At 41.2% G+C, this 22292-nt stretch overlaps 1 protein-coding gene across 3 annotated transcripts in view; it reads left to right on the forward strand.

Moving 5' to 3' along the window:
- trappc9 (trafficking protein particle complex subunit 9) overlaps positions 1–22292 on the forward strand; it is a 266554-nt gene that overhangs the window by 61710 nt on the left and 182552 nt on the right. For all 3 annotated transcript variants that reach the window (XM_085792340.1, XM_085792339.1, XM_085792338.1), the window contains 2 exons: positions 1293–1456; positions 15246–15398. In XM_085792340.1, the coding sequence (XP_085648466.1) occupies positions 1293–1456; positions 15246–15398 (317 nt within the window). The remainder of the gene's footprint in view (positions 1–1292; positions 1457–15245; positions 15399–22292) is intronic.

The following is a 22292-nucleotide window of genomic DNA, read 5'->3' on the forward strand; positions in this document are numbered from 1 at the left end:
AGTATTTGCATCGTTTTGTAAAAACAGATGGTGGCAGCTCTTAAAACAAAACAAAAAAAAAAAAAACTATGCGAGCATCAGCTGCAGTTTATCTTTTGACAGCTGATGGAGGGACATTACTGTGACGTGACTGAGGTTCGACCAGACATACAACGAGACACACAGCGCTGCTGTCAGGCAGCAATCACACCATCCTGTCCCGTCAAGACAGAACATTCTTTCTATTTTTCCTTAAAACCTGCTCCTTCACCAGCACTTCCATAACTTTACCTACAGTGTGCATAACTCTCTCCCATTAGGCAGCACAGAAAACTCACAACTGGAGAGCTGCTCAGAGCTATGGAGGCTAATGGGATTTCTTGGTTTCCCTCGTGAAACTCCTCAAATACACAATCCAAAAACTCCACAACGCTCTGGTGGACAATTTGTGACCTGCACATTCACCACGCTGTGAAATAATAACGGAACGTTATAAGATAGAGTTGTTTTCAGGCAAATGCACTGCTTGCTGAATTTACCTCAAAAACAACTCTGTCTGGTAACGTTCTGTTATTAACTCATAGTGTGGTGAATGTGCAGGTCATAATTTGTCCACCAGAGAGTTTTGGAGTTGTTGGATTGTGTATTTGATGAGTTTGATGAGGGAAACCAAGAAATCCCATTAGCCTCCGTAGTGTAGCTCTGAGCAGCTCGCGGCTCTGCTCTGCTGTTCTAAAAATAGCTTGCACCGACAATTAAAAGTAACAAACCTACTGCTAAAACTATAGGGATTATGGCAATGAGCCAATTTGCCAAAATGTTGAACTATCCCTTAACATTCATTGTGTTGTAGTGTGTGGCAGTGCCATGCATGTTGCACTCCCAGGTATTGTTAGTGTAGGAACTTTATAGTGGAAACTGTGTGAAGGTGAATTTTGTTACACATATTCAAAACTGTACCTTTTGTATGATAAATACTTAAATTACAATCAGGATTGATCAACAGATGATTATATTATATTACAGCTAATGAGATTCCAAAAACTCATTTATTATCCTCATTAAAATCCGAAGGTAGGCCTTTAAAACATCTGCTGCCACGTATCTGTGGTTGATTAATTTTTTGAAATCATGATAAAAAAGTATAATGGAATTGTTTGAATCAAATCAAACCACATCAGACTTTTCTTTACCAACATTAGAACGTTTGCATTATTCCCTTCAAAGCTTTAATCTTTAATACCAACAAAAGATCAGAATTTTCTTCTGTCTATTCATCACTGAACTTCTTCCTTCTTTATAACCCTGCACAGCTCAGCTCACACGCCTCAGCCCATGTCCAAAGAAGAACTCTCCAGCAGCGTGTCTGTGGCGCTTTTCAACGGAGAGACCCAACAGCTGACCATCACCCTGGAGAACATCGGGTCCGAGGACATCGAGACTCTGGAACTCACGTCCAAGATTGTCAGCACCAAAGGTTAGCGCCCGCTATCACTAAACAATCCTTTTTTGATTCTGCTTAACTCAACTTGTGAATTATTCTCACGTCTGACCAAATAAGCAGAAGTGGAGTGAGTGCGGGACAACAAAGACTTTTGTTTACCAGTGCTATTTTAGTCAGGACAGCCTTTGATGTCAGTCATGACGAACAGAGTTTGTGCTTCAGAGTCCTGCAGTCAGCGTATCTGCAGTGCCACAGAGGTCACTACCCATTGTCTTTGGTTGTACATCTTTCATGCCCCCGTGGCTTTTCACTCTGTGTTCCATCTCTTTGTACAACACCTGCTCGGGCCCTCAGCCCCCCTCCCCATCACCCTGACCGTGTCTCTCTTTGTCTCTCTGTGTGAAAAAAAGCCATACATTGGATACAGAATGCACAAAGTTATGATGGTGGCACAAAGCTGTTTCCTTCCCAGACTAGAAATATTCTTTGTTCTTTTACCTCTATTTTTTTTCTATTTCTTTTTCTTTCACCTTTTTCTTCTGAAGCTAACATGTTAACCACCTAGCTCTGACCATTTGAATCTCTGACTCTCATGTTTGAGCTAAAAAATGCTCCTGTAGCTAGCTCCTGCAACTCTGCTTCAAATCTAGTATTTGCAGAGAATGGTAAATACACATGATAACATTTAAAAATCATACCGCATACTTGTGTACTGTGTACGTGTGTCTCCATTGTAAAAATGAAACTCTGAGAAGTAAAGCTCAACTTAGACAGTCCTCACGGAAACATGACGCTGTGCCAGAGGTGTGGCGTTTGGACCCGAGTGAAAACAAACGTTTATCAATGTAGAGAAAGAAGCGACAGGCTGGGTTTTGGTCAAGGAGAGAGGGAGAGATGGTGTGAGAGCGACATGACATGAGCAGAACAACAGAGACTTCTACCTCGCTGACCAGTCATGCCCGTCCAAAAAAAAGGCACACACTCTAATATTTAGTTGGACCGCCTTTAGCTTTGATTACAGCATGTATTCGCTGTGGCATCGTTTCAATAAGCTTCTGCAATGTCACAACATTTATTTCTGTTCAGAGTTGCATTAAAGCAGAAGTAAGTGATATATTTGTGTTAATATAAGTCTTAAATAGTTATATCTTCCGACAGCAATCACTTACATAGAGTGTTTGGTCTGAATCACGGGTCTGTCAGTCACTCTGCTCTGCTCTGAGCCGAGGAGAAAACATTTATCGTATCCTACAGTTTTTATCCAATGAGGAGAGAGAACGGCATGCAGGGCTGTGTGTGCAGCCAAGGGACGCCGTGAATGTGGCGACGTAGGGACGAGGACTGTTATGGTGCGTTCAAGGAAACTCGTTTTTTCCGACCTGTGAAGTCGTACCAGTTCGATCTGGTACATAGACTGTACAAAAAGACGTACTGGTACGATTTCACGGGTCGGAAGTTACGAGTGGCCGTTATAGTGACTTTCACCGGTAAAACAGGTCGGAAAAACACGAGTGGGTTGCCTGGAACGCTACAAAGTCGTAAGTTGTGACTTGAAGCTGTAATTTATGATTTCAAAAGCCTGCCTGGAACGCAGCATTAGCGAAAACGACCGGATCACTTACTTCTGCTTTAAGTTTACAAAGATTCTCAATGAGTTTGAGGTCTGGACTCTGTGGTCACATTGGACCACGTTTCTTCCTTGAAGATGATGGTTCCCCACTCTCCTTCCAGTTTAATAATGAGTTGGACAGTTCTTAACCCAATTTTAGTCTCAGCAATCTCATTGAATGTTTTATTTGCTTGATGCCAATAATTTGACCCTTCTGAAACAGATTAACATTTTCTCCACGACCACAGGATGTGTCTTCTAACATGGTTGTTTAAGAAATGAGACTCAGTTAGGGTTAGATAAGTTGTTGCCAGCTGAAACACAATCATCCATGCAGTAATTATCCAATGGGAGGCTCTTACTGTACCTATCAGCTTAGTTAAATCCAAATGGTGACTTTTTCTTTGGACGGGCAGTGTAATTTGATTTTAGAAATGACCACGTTCTGTTATGGTATTTTGGTTTTGATGTTCTAGTTCTTGAAATTTTAATAAATACATGATTTGATTTTGGAACAGTGCTTTTATGCTTCCTATGTTGCGCTATATATCCTGGCGCTGGGCCTGGCATTTGTGAATTTGAGTTGACATTAGCTTAACATTCTAACACGGTTTGTGGTAATGTTAACGCCAGACAAAGTTAATGTTTGGTTTTTACTGTACAAGACATGCCAGATCGCACAAGAGTGTGTTGCTGCTGAGACGGACAGGTCTTAAACAAAGTTTGTTTCTCAGGATATATCCATACAGGAATAGATGTAGATACAGGAAACATACTGTTTCTAAACTGTCTTTGTTATAACCTCATCAGTGGTTGACACGGTTGGTAAGAGTGATAAGTAAACCGCTGTTAATGCAAACAGTTTATTTAACGATAGCAAAACTTTCAAAAGTCTCCTTTAACACAACACTAACCAGCAGGCATAATGACGATCCTTTGAATCTACATATGAAAGAACTGTGGGCCATGTTTTTATGTGATGTGTCCTGTTGTGACCAGAATGCATTGTGAGTGAGACATTTTGCAGTTGAAAATCAAGCACATGGTCTAAGGAGCAGGCTGCAAGTGTATTTAGGACGTGTTTAAATCAACTGTTGTTGGTTTAATGGTGGAAAACATGGACACAGTTCTTGGAGTATGGTTCAGTGGGTCGTACCATTGTCCCAATTGTGCATTCACTTTCTGCTAGCAATGTGCCAACAGCGCCACACTTCATTTAAAGTTCTACATACAGTACATGTGATGGCCATTTGCTATTTAGACAATTCGTGTGCAATTCCCAGCTTTAATCCTGTATCCACATATTAATTGACCATCTGTTGATATTTGGCAAATTCATGTTAAAAAGTTATTAACTAGGCAAAATCCATGTATTTTCTCTTCCTGTAAAACTATTTTAAGTTTTTGAGTCATCCTACTCTTGTTTCTAATTTTGCATTCAATTAAAAATGTTTTCTCTCATTTTTTCATCCCTCTTCCAAACTATAAATCCATGTTGTTGACCTCTTATTCTCAGAACACAACTAACTTTGCACACTGTATCCTCTGTTTAGAAAAGTCAGCTATTATTAATCACGTCCCACAGTGGTTGTCTCTGCACAGCTTCAATCACACAGTGATGAGCAGAGTAGCGGCGGCGGTATATATTGAATTGATCTGACATTTCCAATGTGGCCTCAGGGCTCTGTGTGTTTAATTGAAGACAGACCACAATAACGCATCCTCTGTCCAGGGGTTAATGCTCATAGATCTTGTCGTACCAGGCAGCTTCTGTCGTTGTCGCTTTTCATGCTTTTCTCCCGCAAGCACGTCGAGGGCTGGCTGTGCAGAGGAAGGAAAAAAAGACCTCATGTGACCAGGCCTGATGCAGGTTTTATGGCTCAGTGGCAGCGTGGTGGCAGAGTTACTGTGTATCTCTGAACTGGGAGCTCCTGTGCAGAAGCCCAGTCAGGCTCTTGCTCTGAGGTGGGTAAGAATTGGCTTGTCATTGGTAAATAGTACAGGAGTCTAATTAAAATAGTCTAGGGTTTGAAGACAGTGGTCCAGCTTCCTGCTGGCTGGACTCCAGGGTGTAATGTAGTCTCTGCAGTTAACAAGAGCTCTCTTTTGAATTGGAGCTGTTGTTGAAGTTGTTGGAAATGATTTAAGCTTCAAATATAGTTCTGCTTCTTAGGGAATGTTTTTCATTTTATCATCGCACAAACGAGCCATGAAAGCTGACTTCTCTGGACCCGAGTTAGAAAAACACCATCTGCACTGAAAAACTGTCGGCAAACACTTTAAACCTAAATACCTGAACCCGGGCCACTTATTTAATTACATACAAGCGAGCAGGAAGCCATTCAATCAGACTCATTGTTGGTAAAAAATCAAAAAGAAAAGATGTTTATTCAAAGCTTCAAATCAGCGGCTGTGCGATTTAATGAATGTGGCTAAAATGTTAATACAGTAATGAATGTTAAAACCACTAACAAATGAACAAAACTATCTAAAGCTTTTGCTGCTCAAGATTCACAATGGCTGCAAGGTTATAGTCAAGGGAAAGATTAAGATATCAAACTTATGAAAGGTGGAAAATGACCAAAAACCCATCCAGCAAAAAAGCTTGTTTTCTTCGTCCTTTTATTATTGGTATATTCAGTCAATGACTCATCATCATCATCTTCAAGAACCTTGTTTTCAAGTTTCTTGTCTTTATCTTTCTGTATTTCATCTAAACCCATTGATCCCTACTACTTTCACTTCTTTATTTTCTTTGCTTGTTCTCTCCTTTTCCCTCCTACTATGCTCAGCCAGTTGCACTTGTTCTGACTACGAAAGCCCCGTTCTTCATGTACCATGTTCTAGCCCATTTAGCTCATAATGTGACTATATTTATCCCCCGCAGTTGAAGACAAAGAGGGAGTTGGAGGAACGATGATTGTCTGGCTTTTGTTAATTGATTCATCTTTCACATGTGCCTTCCTTTGGCGTCTCCATTGCTTACCATGTGACCTTGAACTAAAGTATGAGAATTGACCAAAGGAAATGTTCCTGTGTGTCTCAATCCACTATGACAACAATACTGGTATTTGGATACATCGGCTGCTGGTTTTGCTGGTTTTCTTGTTACCTCTACTGATAAGGATGGTACAACAAGATGACCAGGCTAAAAGCTCGACAGACGCACCTGAGTAGTTGGCTAGTTAAGAATTTCAAAGCTAATATCAACAAACCCAAATTATCATGTACATATTTTTTTTTATCATCTCCCAGTAGGGTTTGAGTGCTAAAAATATATGCTTTCTTTTGAAACCTTTAATCTGAGGGATGCAACTCTGTCTGGTAACGTTCTGTTATTATCTCATAGCGTGGTGAATGTGCAGGTCACGACTAGTCCACCAGAGCGTTTTGGAGTTGTTGGATTGTGTATTTGATGAGTTTGATGAGGGAAACCAAGAAATCCCATTAGCCTCCGTAGCGTAGCTCTGAGCAGCTCACGGCTCTGTTCCACTGTTCTAAAAATAGCTTGCACCGACAATTAAAGGTAACAAACCTACTCCTAAAACTATACTGTAGGGATTATGGCAATGGGCCAAATGTTGAACTATCCCTTTAAGTAGTCCTCTTGTGTAGGCAATAAGCTTGACATGAAAATAATCTTCTGAGGCAGTGACTCAAAAAGGTTTACTTGAAAAGCCAAAATGTTACAAGATTCACTCTTGGCTCAACTACCCGCATCGGTCAAAAAACTGCCTTGCTCCTTGGGCTGCTTAACCTGGTCTGAGAGCTAAGTGGCTGTGATGTCACCAGTAGCGCGATTTAAGCAGTATTTCAACATTTTTTTAAAAGGAAAACTACTAAACCATTACAGTATTAGCAATATCAATATCCCTATTACATCTATATTTCTTAACCCTAATGTCTTTTATCAGTATTGATTAATTACCAGTCCTGTCCTTACCTTGTAACTTTATTGGATTATTGTATGTTCAAACTGAAATAATTTAATGTTAAGCATGAATCTGTCACAGAATGCATGAATACATGAAATGCAGTGGTACCAATATCGTATTGGATAAGTTTGTATTTTTCCATACATTCACAAGTGATTTTTTTTTTGTCCCTTTCTACTTGTCCTTATTGTTGTCCTTGAGGAAACGCCGGAGCAGGATCTTGTTATCAGTTCTCCACCTATCTCTACCTTTGCAGTCAGGACTGTTCTGGCTATTTTGGATCTCAGAAACCGACTTAAACACACATAGAAGCTGGTCTTGGTACAGTAGGTCCATGTAGCTTCATCATTATCAGGTAACACATGCTAATTCAGATTCAGCAGCGATGATTATTAAGGACATTAAAACATGTTGATTTTTCCAACCACTGCACTCATGTACTCCTGTGGTCCTTCCACTCCCATACCTCTGTGAACAACCCACGGCTTGCAGAGTACGCCGTGAGATTGTTTACTGAGTCTGCTGTTCCCCTGCTGGAGCTCAGCCTGCCAGCTGCTGTCAATCAAACCCAGACCCTGACCCGCCCCCTCCTGCAGCTCAGAGTGAATGAGCATGTATTCTCCAAAATAACACACCGGATGCATCATGTGTGTGTTGCAGCCACACAACGTGTTGAGGCAGCCAATTTGGGGTGTAGTATTTTGTCCAAAAAACACTTTGACATGTTCACCTTGCCTTTTCATTTGTTGACACCTCTTCTACCACCTGATTTTAAAAAAAAGACTAAAAAACCGATGGTAAAGTGTCAACATGTTGACATAATTTTGACTGCAAACATTGATTTCCTAATGTTTACAGCTGAAAAAGTTTTGGAAATAATGTTTGTATGCTGCTCTGAAGGCTGCGAACAGCCCACTGTGTGTGTGTGTGTGTGTGTGTGTGTGTGTGAGAGAGAAGGACGGATGAGGGATCTCTTTTCTTCATGTAAAGTCTTAAGTCTATCAGCTTGTCTGTTTATCAGTCCAGTCTGTTTCAGGATTCTGGTTTTACTCAGGACAACTCCTCCAATAATAGTACAAACACTAATAGAACCTCATCTGCAGCCCTGAATGAAGTAGTTGGTTATAATTCCACTGCACCTTGTTTAACACAGTATGGAAACCATGTTTACAGCAGAGCCTCATCTTGTTTTATGCGAATGCACTGTGACCCCTGGATCGCTGCGAGTAGATGAGCTGCATCTGAAAAACACAAAACAAAAACACATTTGCAGGATATTGTTCCCACTTTGTTCTGCGGGCTGATAATTGGAGTACCTCTGTCTTCTGTCTGCACCACAGCCACGCTGCAGCTAGTGTGTTTCTTCTCCCCCCGTTAGACTTTACAAATAGGTTTTCAACAGTGCTAAAGGTGTTAAAGTTTCCAGCACTGAATCACAAGTTTTTCCACTGCCCCCCCCGTTAATTGATGGAGTCTTTGTAAACACTCTCAAGTGTCAGAAAATGACAGTTTGGCTAAAGCACCACATTTGCTCAGAGGGAAGAAGAGCCTGGTGGGCTGCAGGAGACAACGTGACCTGCTAATTGCACTGCAGTGCAATTGATCATCCACTTCTTTTCTCTGTGAAACTTCATCTCCTTTGTTGCTGTTGTTTTCCGAAACCGCCGCGCCTCCAACGGAAGGGTTTTTAAATAAAATCAGCCCTTGAAGAAAGTACCACTTTTTAATGAATATGTATTTTTAATCCAGCCAATCTGATTTTTACTGGTTTTTTTACCAGCTCATTCCACTAACGGCGAGAAATCATCCACTTAAACCTTTTATATTTGATGAAAGAATACATCTTGACTCTAAATCAGTGCAGCTTGAAGAAAATGAACTTCAATTATCCCCCTTTTCCTTTCATTTGCACAGCATTCTCAAGATGGTGAGAGATACAGTACCCTAACTTTTTTTTTTTTTTTTTACCAGTAGTATGATTTCAAATGTTATCAGTGACTTCTCACTTCATTTGGTCAAAGATTAGAGAAACTGTGATTTCTGTTCCACAATTAAAAATATGGAATGGAAAGGACAGTAAAGGTTGTCACTCCACAGTAATAACTTTGATGAGATGGTTGTGGAGACAAAATGTTGAACAATGTTTTATCATTGAATTGAATTGACATGTCACCTTATCTTTATCTTCACCTCATCATGTTGCTCTGATGTTTCTCTAGAAAACCAGGATTTCTCTAGATCTGAAGTTTAAGTTCAACTAGGAAAAGAAAACATTTCCTGCAGAGAATTCATGTGAATGCTGAAAGCAGCTAAATGCTATTGCCGAAGCAATGCTGAATGAGCTGAAAAATATGCTGAAGCAGTGTTGAAAAAGGTTGACGCTAAAAGCCGAAACATAGAACTCGTAGGCCAAGAAAAGCAGTAGAAAGAAGGAAGTAGAAGAAAATGTTGAAATCCTGCATGTTTTAAATGTAACAGTTGAAGAGTTGAAATCTGCAGCCTGAAAGTAAAGAAAACTGATGAACCAATGCTAACATGGCTGAAGCAACAAGTGAGAATAGATTAAAAGTAAAACTTGTAAGAAGGAGGCTGAATGACATGACATGATGGAAAAATTCCTGAATTGTTTTAGATAAGTGTATTGGTTTAGATAAGAGGCAAATGCAGAGACTGCTGGCCGAAAAACTACCCCTGACAGGAACGCGCATCAGTGGTTTTGCATGAATTTACCTAAAAAACAACTCTGTTATTGTCTCATAGCGTGGTGAATGTGCAGGTCACAATTTGTTCACAAGAGCGTTTTGGAGTTGTTGGATTGTGTATTTGATGAGTTGAGGGAAACCAAGAAATCCCATGAGCCTCCGTAGTGTAGCTCTGAGCAGCTCATGGCTCTGCTCCACCATTCTAAAAATAGCTTGCATCGACAATTAAAGGTAACGAACCTACTGCTAAAACGATAGGGATTATGGCAATGGGTCAATTTGCCAAAATGTTGAACTACCCCTTTGAATGCAACTGAACCACCCCTTCTACTGGTACGACGCAGGGGTGGTATTATGCAAATTCGAAAACTATAGTTACATCATTGGAAGAGAACTGAGGGAACAGCTCGTAAAACCACATGGATTTCAACCTAGGGAGCTTGCACATTCCAGTTTTTTTTTTTTTTTTTTCAATTCTCACATTTTGGGGCAGGAAGGCAAGACAAACACCCAAATATATGTTAAAGAGCCTTCAAAAAGTGATATTTCCATAATATGTCCCCTTTAAGTGTGGATTCAGTTTGTCACTGGTCAGTTTGTGCTGGACTGTTACATTAAGAGTACTTCTGGTATTCATCTGCAGTATAAATGTATGTAAATCAGTCTAAATAGAAAGATTATCCAATATTATGTGTTTGTTCATAACACCATTTGTAACTGAGAAGGCTCCCCCAGGCTCCGTTGTTGTGAACAGTATACAGTATTTTATTCTTACTGAGCTGAATTGAGTATGCATCGGGTGTGCAGGCTCTGGCTGCCTTCAGTCTCTTATAAATACCAATTCAGGCATGAGAACAGCAGCATTCCTGTAGGCATGATGAGCACACCTGACCCCTGTCGAGTCTGTGACACATTTCATCTGGAGGCTTCAGCCCATCTCCTTTCTTTCCAACAATTGTGAACAACACACTCGTGACTCCACGCTGCACACTGAACAGTAAACCGTGCTGCTGTGCCCGATCACTAAGCAGGAGATCATTGACGCGGCGTAGCGACGGAGGCTGTAGCGCCGCCACGACGGCGACAAGACTTCCTCCGTCTCCCGCCGCCCTGCGCCTCCTTAGCCGTGACCTGGTCGTGGCTTTTAGACGGGCCACGGCCGAGAGGGGCCGACCCGAAGCCCTCTCTGCATTCAGTGTGGGAACGGGATGAATAAAAGATGAAGAGTCACAATAGGAGGACATCTGTGGCGAAACAAACAAAACATTACTCTTTCTGCCACGGCGCAGCCATCTTGACATATGAGATAGGAGCTCACTTTCTCAAAAGTCAACATTTATTCACAGGAAAACTTTAGAGATAACAAGAAATAAACTCTTAACACAATAATAATCTATCGGATCACCTTTGAATAAGAGTAAACATAAAGTTAGCTGCCTTTTGAATAACTGGCCATCATCACATGCTACCTTATTGTTTTTAGTGGATCTAAACATCAGCATGGCTCAGTTGTCCACTGAAACACTTTCATTCACTTTCCTGTCATATGTCTCAAAAAGACAAAACACCTTTGACTGTTGTATTGGGAAAAAACACATTCTTGACCCTTTTCCTTATATGATGTATTCAAGGTTGTAAAACTATGTGGGTTCAGCATTCTTTAACCCCTGTGGTTGATTTTGTTACGGTTAACAGACCACGTATAGAGTTGTCATGGAAGTGACGTATGTATCACAGCTGTTGAACATTGTGGTGTGTGTGTGTGTATATAAGCTGTACTATAAGTTCTTGTCCAAATGTCATTGTGCCATTGGTAACCACAGAGGTTGCTGTTCGGGAACGTACACTTGCAAGTGTGTTAAAGGGATACTTCACCCAAAATTGATAATTCACCAATTTTCTACTCACCATCATGCCAAGGAAGGGTTTGGAGAACTTTCTGAGTTATCAAAACGCTTTTGGAGTTGGCCTGGTTGGCAACGGATTTTCATATAATGGCGGCGGGTGTTGCTCACTTTTAAATCGCCTTGAACACACACTATGAAACATCCAGATACCTCCATACTGCTCGTCTGTACTGACCCAAGTGTCCTGAGTTCGTCATTGTAAACCATTGGATGTATGATGTAAACACGGAAGAACATCTCGCAGCAAATCTCGTGTATGCACACAAACATCAACAGAGCCACTGGGAGCTACTGCTACAACAAGGATAACAACTTGTTTTGGACGATTCAAAAGTGAACTCTATCCGCTGCCATTACATGAAAATCCGTTGCCAGCCGGACCCCCCCCTGGAACTCCTAAAGTGTTTTGATGACTCTGAAAGTTCTCCAAACCCTTCCTTGGCATGATGGTGAGTAGAAAATTGGTGAACTATCGATTTTGGGTGAAGTATCCCTTTAAACCAGCAAGACACTTATCTTGTTTGTGAGTACCGGTACTCCGTTTTTGAAATTCCCACAACTGTGCAAACCCCAAACAAAGGACCAGAGGAGGATTAATGCTGCTTCATGTCTGTCTCTGGTTGTTTATCTGTAATGTGAGGGTTGTTTGACAAGAAGGCATTTGTGTCTTTACATCAGAAACCTCCCAGCAGCTCAGCGCCTCTTCACTGTGGACCAGAGTGGAGCATCAGATCTGTTTATGAGTCTGTCCTCGTATTTGAAAATATACACCAAGTCCTCTTAGCGCCTTAATCTGTTTTAATACAGATGTAGAGCAGGCCAAACCCTTGTGTTATCATTCACCTCTGGTATTACATAAGCATTGTGAAGCCTGGATGCATCATCAGAAACTAAACTAACCTCAAACTGGAGTGTGAAATCAGCTGTGTCCTGCTGGTGATGTCTCTAAGTCTAACCAGACGTGTAGCTTGTGTCACAGGCTTTTTCTTCACACCTTCCAGCTGGGTTGTGACTGAATTTGACACTTTCCCAACTCTTTCAACTCTGACTGTTGTAGCAGAGAAGATCCAGCATCAGCCAGTCCACCAATCACCAGTCATGTGGTTGAGTGAAGGTTTTCATAAACTCCAGAGGCAGAATCACATAGTGGTATTGAATAATGATATTCTGCAACTTTCATTTAATACTTACATGTTTGATTAATACATGCCAAATTGATTCCTGGTAGCCTTCTTGTTTAATACCAATAAGTGAATGTTAGCATGTCACCACACAAAACTTATTGTGAAGTAGAATCTCATTAGCATTCATTTAATTAATTTTCCTGCAGATTATTTCACATAGTTGAAATGAAACAAGGCCAAAAACATACATACAGGTGGAAATGGGACATGACAGATAACTTATGAACAGAGGCCCAGTCACTGCATGGATCAGCCACAGAAAACCCTCAATCCTAATACCTAAAACTTTAGAAAATAATAATGTAACTTTAAAAAATCAATCCAAACATTAACTGAATAGGCAACAGCCAGAGATAAATGGTGAACAAAAATAACTGCAGAGATAGTGACGTGTTATCAAGCTCATTCCAACCACACCAACACTCACACTCATAGATCTACATTCATGTTTTTTTTTTTTTGTTTTTACCTCTCTCACAGTCACAGTGTGTTATCTAGCTAAGTATAGCATTTAACATAATACTGTACAATGTGAAAAGTGCTACATTTAATAAACTTCAAAATACTTCAAGGGTCAGTGAGAGTTTATACTGTGGACCCAGATGTTACAAATATATACTTTCTGTAGGAAGAGTCTAATCAGACCATAGAGTTTTATGAGACTCATATTAAAGACTTACATACTTATGAATGTTTTAGCATCTAACTTAAAGCATTTACAATTTCATGGAGCTCTTAACACAGGATTTGATATTTTCTGCAGGGGTTCCATGTGCCTAATTTTGTATAATGCTTTGTGCTGGGTGTTTGTTATTGCTTCATGGCATTACAACGTGAAATAAATCAATGAGTGCAGTTTCCTGAGCTGCATCAGGCACCTTCCATCCTGAAATGTAAAATCTCATTTTACTGAGCTAGATTTAAAATCCTCTGTATCACTGATGAGTTTCATTAAACCTTTCTCATCACTGTGTGTTTTGTTCTTCTGATCTTCTCTAAAAGCTGAACCATAACAGTGCAGTAATTTAGTCCAAAATGAGTAGAAGTGTCTCTTCTTTCAGCTCGTGCCTCTTTTGCGACAGCAGTATGTGGAAAACACAGTGGGGTGAATTACAGTGTATGGATAATGCTTTGAGAAAGAGGGAAAGTATCAGTCACAGTTGGTGAAATCTGATAAACTTAATACAAAACATTAGAAACAGTTCAACATGCATATTTGAATGTTGAAGGTACTTTTTGACATTGCTTTGGGTTTTTTTTTAAGTGTAATGACAGATGTTTCTCTTAAGCTTTGACACTGCTGATTGATTCTGTCTGTGACACCCTGTGATCCCTTTGGAGATCGTGTTTTGATTCAGAATAACTCTCTGATTGGTCCTGTCTGGTGCCTTTTATGCTTGCCATTCTCCTGCAGGTGCGTTAACTAAGGGAGTAAGAAAGGAGGGTGAGTCAGAGCCGGAGAGGATTCGCATCTCCAAAGCTGAGCTCGGTGTTCTGGACCGTGCTTCATTTCTGCTCTGACGTGGCACCGACACACACGCTTCGTATCGCATTCCGAAACGCAGGAATGTCTCTGGTGAATGCGAGACACTGAGGCATGAGAGATTTCCTGACGGTCAGCGAGGCTGCCAATATCTTGTGACTCATAGTTTAGCAGTGTTATGACAGTGACGTCATCCTCGGTCCTAGCCGAGCTGTGTACCTGTTGATTTAGAAGGCCCGCTGCTGCATATTCAAGCAAACGACTTGTTTTCTCTTCCTCTTAAATCATCTTCCCATTATCCCCCCCCTTTCTCTTTTTTCTCTCTCTTATAATTCACTGCAAAGACTCTGAGTTTATGAATATTTAAAGCGGCGCGTTATTCACAAAAATCTTTCTTTAATGCCGCCTGCATTCACTTCGTCTTGGAGGACTCTAAAGGCTGGGGTTAAGAATGGAGCAGGGACATGTAAACTGTTGTTCTCCCCCGAGAGCTGGCGTCGAGCCTTTCTACCAGGCCCCGAGAGCAGCAAAAGGCTCACCTGCAACACACACAACACAGGCTTCATTCAGGTGATGTATCAGTCATCTGATGCTCGCCTTGCGCTGGCACAAGTGGATGCAGCTGAGTCATTGATGGCAGGTAGAAGGGGCTCGGAGAGCGCCGGGGCTCAGGACGGCCAGGCGGGGGGCCAATCAGCAGCTTTGTTGCAGAGGAAGGCAAATTGCCAGAGCAACATCACAGTAGCACATGTGCAGCAGGTGTAATCAGGTGTGTGTTTCTGTCTCCCCTGCACCTTTTTTTTTTGGCACAAACTACACAACCAGAAACCCACAGTGAATCTCTCTGCGAAATGCTGATGCGTGCCCACTGGCCTCCAGGCTCCAGGCTCTAGGCTCTCTGTGCATCTGCAAATGTTTAAACAGTTCATTTTGCCTGCTCAGAAATCTGTCACGTGTTTTCTAAGTGTGTTCTTTGTCGTTGTCTTTTGTGTGTGTGTGCAGAAAAAGTCTTTGGGGAGTTTCTGAGCTGGGAGCTGGACGAGGCTTTGTCCCACCTGCCTCTGAAGCCCGGCCAGGCCGTGACGCTCACCGTCAACATCAAGGTGAAGCTGGACTTCTCTGGCCAGGAGAACCTGCTGCAGGACCTCAACGACGGTGAGTTCACTTCACACACTGAGTCTTGTTTGAGAACCTGTAGTGTCTGTCACTATAAACCTGCTGAATGATAATACAAGTTTATAGGGGTGGGCAAAAATATCGATATGGAAATATATCGCGATACTTTATATCGCGATACGATATCGATATTCAATATTTAAATATCGGAATTTTTTTTTTCAAAATTTTTTTTCAAATAATAAATCATGTTTCAGACGTAAATCCAGTACAGTGACACCTCTGCTCCGCGAGGTGTCACTGTACTGCTACCTCAGACAGTGTGTTGTACGCAAATATGTTGTTGTAACTAAAATGGCATGGATAATTTGAATTACATTGTTTTGACTCAGTTTGTCCCATAAATTATCACTATCATCTGATGTACATACAACTCGGATTTTAAGATGCATAATGCCTTTTACATTTTTCAGTGAACTATGTAGAATATCCCAATATATCGCAAAATTTGGATATCGCAATATCGTATCGTATCGTGACTCAAGTATCGTGATGCGTACCGTATCGTGAGGTCCATGGCAATGCCCACCCCTACAAGTTTAGGTAGACTTGGCTGAGTGCTGTCTAGCTCACTTGCTTGACCCGGCGACCCATATACAGAGGCTATAGTCCTGGCTGCATCCGGCCCTGGGTTCGAATCCCCCGGTGTGCCATTTGCCTCTCTCTGTGCCTCCCCATTTTCTGTCTATCTCTACCGTCAAGGCAAAAAGCTCTCTCCAAAAAAAGTTAGACCTTCCCTGGAACTGTAATCACCAGGTAAACTGCAACAACAGAAACAATTGAGTTTATATTAGATTGTGCTTTAAGCCAATTCAAATTATTATCTTTAAAGGGATAGTTCAACATTTTGGAAAATTCACCTATTGCCATAATCCCTACAGTCACGTAGGTACATTACATTACGCGGATACTGATTGACATCTACATTAGCCAATAGCGTGTGATGTACTGTGGCATCAGACAGTAGGAAACAGGCTGAGGACTTCTCTCCTCCTCCTGCCGACTTCAGAGATAAGTCGAATGTGGATGAAACAGAGGAAGATGTTTCTGGAGTGAAACCGTATAGGCCGCTGTAGTTTAATTGATAGTTTAAAGGAAAAAATAAAACATTTGAGAAATAGATTTTAATTGGATGCAAAATTCAGACCCCCCATGAATGCAGGATGGGTCATCACACATCTGAATTTGTTTTAAAGGAAGAGAAAATACATCGATTCTCCTGTAAAAGTACTATATAGGAATTTGGTTTATATCAACAGTCAACATGTGGATACAGGATTAAAGCTGGAAAATACATTTCTCATTTCATGAGGTCTTTGAGATTTGATTCCTGTTTGACTTGGTTAGTCACCGCATCACCCTGTGTGGTGTAATACTACACAAACTCTCCCTGAGCCGCTACTGCAGCAGAAACATGACACAAGAGCAACACACGCATTTGTTCATGTGCACCCAAACAAACTCAGGTTGTTGTTTTTTTCTTTTCACGCAACAGTCGCACCGAAAATTAAACATGATCTGCTGACTTGGATGAACAATCGCAACAGTCTCCGGTAACCATGGCGATACACACATTTTTGTTTCCTGTCACTGCTTCAAATCATAAGCCACTCCATGCGCTGCCAGATGAAGGCTCTTCATGTGAAGTGGCATCAGTGGGATGTTGAGGCCTGCATTAAGAACAGGTTAACACAACTGTTCTAGGTAATTACAGTAGTAGCTTTAAACCAGCAAAGACAGGTTGTATCCACGGAGGCAGATGCTCCTTCTGTTCCAGGGATTGTTTCTGCCTTATTTAAGATTCAGCAGTAATAGGAGGGAGGTCTCAAGGTCTCTACACCTCCATTTCTCTCCTAGCTCCTGGCTGCCTCACTTCAACCCTCGGATTTCCTCTCTTGTAATTCTTATTCCTGCTTTAACAAAAAAAAAACAGAAAGAAAGTCTGACCTTCTTCCCCGACCTTCACGGCTCATTCGCTGCGTGCCTTCTCCAGTCTTTTCTCATAGTTCATACTCAGCCTCTTTTCTTCCCCGCCTCGCTCCTGACCCCTCCATCTCTTCGTCAGATGGTGGAGCCTCTCCACCGCAGACTCCACAGGGCGGATGGATATTAGCGAGCGATCAATACGGAGCTGCGTGTGCTCCACGGAGACTTTGGCTGATGACTGGGGAAGTAAACACACAGGGTGCCGCGTTGTTTGTCTGAGCCCCGGCTCCGCTCTTCTCATGAGGTCATTTAAGCGATACTGTTTCGGTGTTTTAATTAGCGCAGCAATAATTGGGGCCCTGAATGGAGGAGATAAGACGCGGTTCTGTCTAAACAGCAGCAACTGAATGCGGTTATTATGGCAACATTACGGGATGCGGTTTTTGCTAAACACCATTTGATGCTATCTGGCACTCTAATGCATTTATGTAATTGCATTAATAATGTTGTGTTGTGTTAATATACTGATGAACCTATTTGCATAAAGCCAGTGGTTCTGCTTTGTTCTTAGTGTGTGCCATCTTTGCTAATTAAGCTATATGGAACCCACTTTGTTTTACTGTAGGCACAACTGGTTCATTAGGCGCCACATATTGACACACTTTATAATTACAGACATTTTTTATTCTACGTGACTGAAACCCTGTTATTTTGTGATGTTTATCCCTCACAGAAAAAACACACATGTACTTCACAAGTTCATGTATTTTTTCTTCACATGTGCTCTACATGGTAACACATGTGGTAACGTGATCACACCACATGTGATCAAATGTGTTACCATGTAGCATGTGTAAAACATGTTTCCACATGTGGAAAATGGGTTCACATGAGAATTGACATGTGATTCATGTAAAATTGGGCCAAAACCACGTTGTGATGTACAAATGACATTATTCCCATGTGCAACATTTTTCACATGTGAAGTTAATGTGTTTTTTCTGAAAAAACACCATACTAGAGCCCAAAGCTGCTGCACTCGTGTGCTGCCATCTTGGACGTCAGTCATCAGGCTCTGGCACTGGGACAGTTTACACTTCTTCTTTCTGAGAATTAAATTAGAACATTTGCAACCTAATTAAATATTTTTAATGGCTGATTGATTGATAATAATAGACTGGGAAAAAAAAGGAAACTGTTCTGAGCTTTTTATTTATTCTTCAAAAAAGTGTCAACACATAAACGGTTGTTCATGCTAACACTGGCCATGTAGCAGTACTGTAGGTAAACATATAAATAACTCTTTAAATGCAAACATAGAAGTATGATACATGTTAGTACTCAGTTTGATCATTAAGAAAAAGTGTTCAAATGGCAGTCATCATGTCTTGATACACTGTCCAGTAGTTAATGTGTGTCCAGTCATCTTTACATGTAGCACTGGGTTAATGGTTTGAATCTCATTGAGTGCCTTTACAGCAAAAAGTAAAATCAGACAGACTACACTTTGATCAAACAAGCTTTACAATTTGCCTCTTTTAACCTTTTGCACGCACACGCACACACACAGACACAGACACAGACACACACACACACACACACACACACACACACACACACATACACCAAAGACAGCGGGCAAAATTGCTAGGTGTTGATTTAATGAATTCATATTCTCTCAGGTAATTTTAATATGAAGGCAGCAGCTAATTTGTCCTATAAAATTAGTCAATAATACATTTTGTTTTGTGTCGAAATAGAATCATATTTACTAAAAAGAGATATCACTTACTAATTAGTAACAATATATATATCTATCTATTTTTAAACTCTGGACATAAGTAGATTCTCCTGCTGCTAGGGTTTATTTCTAAGCCAAGCTAATTGGTACTTGACATTAGCTTCACCTCGCTCTTGACAAAGAGTGGATATGTGCATTGTTAAATATTTAGTTTGAACATATAAACTGCAATAAATACACAAATCAGATGAATACCTGCCTCCTCCTACTTCCAGTTATATAAAACAAGTTGTTGCAATTTGAAAATATAACACTTAGGACCATTTTTTTGCCCCATTGTTGCCCCATTGTTGCAGGCACATTCATAGAAACCTGATAAAATGATAAATGGTCAATGAACCAGGACTGAATGAAACTTGTGTGACTGTGAACATATGGATTCTTCTGAATGAACGGTCTTCACCTCACTCTGGTGAGAAAAGTCCACATATGCACTCTTCTTCTCTCTGCCTGTCACTCTTTCACACCTTCTCTTTCTCCAGCTCCGCAGCCTGAGGACAGATGATAGCTCACAGTGTGTGTGTGTGTGTGTGTCAGAATCTGTCCGACGTGTGTTTTGCGATAACATCAGCACTTCCTTATTAATATAGTAACTGCAGGCCTCAGATGACTGAGGGTTTGGCTGGTACCAGATTCACACCTCACACAGTGTCGAGAGCGAGTCACTTTATCATCGGTGGTTCAAATATCTGCTATTCATTGATCCGTCTGTATTCATATTCAAGTTGCGATGCACTCGACGTCCTTTTGTGTCTCAGCCGAGGCAGAGGGGGACGAATCGGACGAGGACGCAGAAAACAGTGCTGGGGTGAGGGGGGGCGTTGGAACAACAAGCCGAGCCTCATTGATTTATCCCCAGACGCGTTTATTCCTCGCTTTGGGTCCGGCTCGAGACCACGACACCATAACTCAGGATGGGCTGAGAGTGATGTCATCACTCAGGACTAATGGGCCCTGACTTACAGCGAGCTTTATCGTGTTAAATGGTGTGAGTGTCGTACCTAATTGCGGCGCTACCGCCCACATTAATGATGTGGTTGTTCTTTGAAGACTGCACCTTGTGCCACAGTGAATGCCTGCGTCTGAGGCAACAAGAAACACATTATACACAGCAGCGACGGGAATTAGAGGACTGAAACACGGAGGAACTAGAAGTTCAGTGTAAATTAGAAAGAGACAGGAGTTGATGTCTGTGTTTTCTCATTGTTTGTCCTCAGCCGACATCGGTGAGACGATGCACTGCTCCCCTACTTGTGTAGTTAGTTTGCAGTTACCTAACTTGTTATTTAAACTTGTACCAGCAGGCTTAGCCCGTAAGAATGCTTTTTAAAGTAACAACCTGTGACATGTTCATGTTACATCTCCGTTTTGCTACTCTCTGTTGTCAAGTGTTACAACAAAGTTAATGTTGAACCTTCAGCCCTGTTCCTGAAAGCCTTTACATCTGTCTGGTCATGTCAGAACAGATGGGTGTCAAACCTCAAGACCTGTGTTGTTGTGACTAAAGTGAAGCCAGAGCATGGAGATCATCAGGTGTCAAAAGACAGAAAGCGTTTGGGTGCGTCAGGGAGGGGAGGGGATGGTGGTTGAGGATCACCTTTTGTTAAAATGTTCTTCTCACAGCTGGGGTTTATCTTTAGACCAACCTCCGTGTTGCTCCATTCTGTGAGATTGAACTGGAACCTGAACTCAGAGGTTTTCACACATCTGGAGTCAGAGTTGTGCTTTCAAAAGTAAGAACAATCTGTTTTTATAGGTGGAAGTGATGAAGAAGATGAGAGAGAGACCGTCTGGGAACGACTGATCTCAGAAGTTACTTGAGGTCCATAGTAATAATGAAGGCTCTGACTGGGGGCACTGTTTTAGCTTGACTGATTGACATCTTTATTGTCCCCAAGGGGCAATTTGATTTACAACCACCCGTTGGCGCAATCAAACACATAGGATAAAAACACTGAAAGTAGTAAAATAAGTTAGAATACATCAAATACAATGAACACATGGTTTTCATCAAGATTTTAACAGAATTCAATCTCTACAGCTGATCTAAATATTTAACAGCTGATGGTACAAACAGTGTCAGGTATCTGTCAGACCTTGCCTCTCTATCAGGGTTGTTTTTGACAGGCATGTTAGATTTAGTCTTAGTCTTTTGGACTAAAATGCTTATTAGTTATAGTCAATTTTAGTCATTTCTGTATGTGATAGTTTTAATCCAGTTTTAGTTGACGGAAACTTTTTGTAAAAAAAAAAAAGTATAGTTTGTTGAATTAATTTTAACAAATTAATTCAACAAGTAGGCTATTGGAGGTTGCTGTTGGGCAGAAACCTTTTATCTCCATATTCCAACTTTGTAACTTTTTTCCAACATATTTCAACTGTTTTTTTCATGAATTGATGCCCACTTCATCATACAAGAGTGTCACATAAGTTGTGAAAATAACAGATCTATAAGTTCAACACATTGCAACACATTGTGAGCTTGTAGATCGGCTAATTTCACCAATGTTTATCTCGTCACCGTCGCCTTATATCGTCATGAAAAAAAGGGGCGTCAACAAAATAATTTCGTCATTGTCATCGTTGATGAAAACAACACTGTTCCCTAGAAAAGACCAACCTCCAAATAGCCAAAACGCTGGATGCTGAGGGTCTGCCAGGCTGGCCTTACCTCTCCTTATAGCATTAGCATTATACTTTCATTCTTGCAGGGAATCACATGCAGACTTGCAGAGAAGGGCATATAGTTACTACTAAGGTACTTGACAGCATGGAAGCAATATGTCTTTGTAAATGTCTGTGCATAAATGAAGCTTTTCTCTGTGGACAGCAGCGACCCGTGCTTCTGTCTGTTTACTCTCAGCTCCAGAACTGGACACTTCTCATCAGGATGAGTGGAGCACTTGGCTGCAGTGTGTTGGATGGATAGGCCCACAGCTCTACATTGCTGTGTTACATCCAAGAGTGTGTGTGTTTGTTGCCTTCATGAGTAGCTCATCTGACTGCAACAGGCAAACAGACAGGAAATCATTGGATAAATAAACACAAGGATGTGAAAACTAGTGAGACACTGAGCCTTGTGTGTTCTGTCATGGCTACATATTGTCAGTTTGCGTTGGAACAAGCGATTGCAGCATCGTGGACGT

This window comes from Trachurus japonicus, chromosome 11, assembly GCF_045865225.1.
Source record: "Trachurus japonicus isolate A0001 chromosome 11, Traja_1.0".
Taxonomy (NCBI): domain Eukaryota; kingdom Metazoa; phylum Chordata; class Actinopteri; order Carangiformes; family Carangidae; genus Trachurus; species Trachurus japonicus.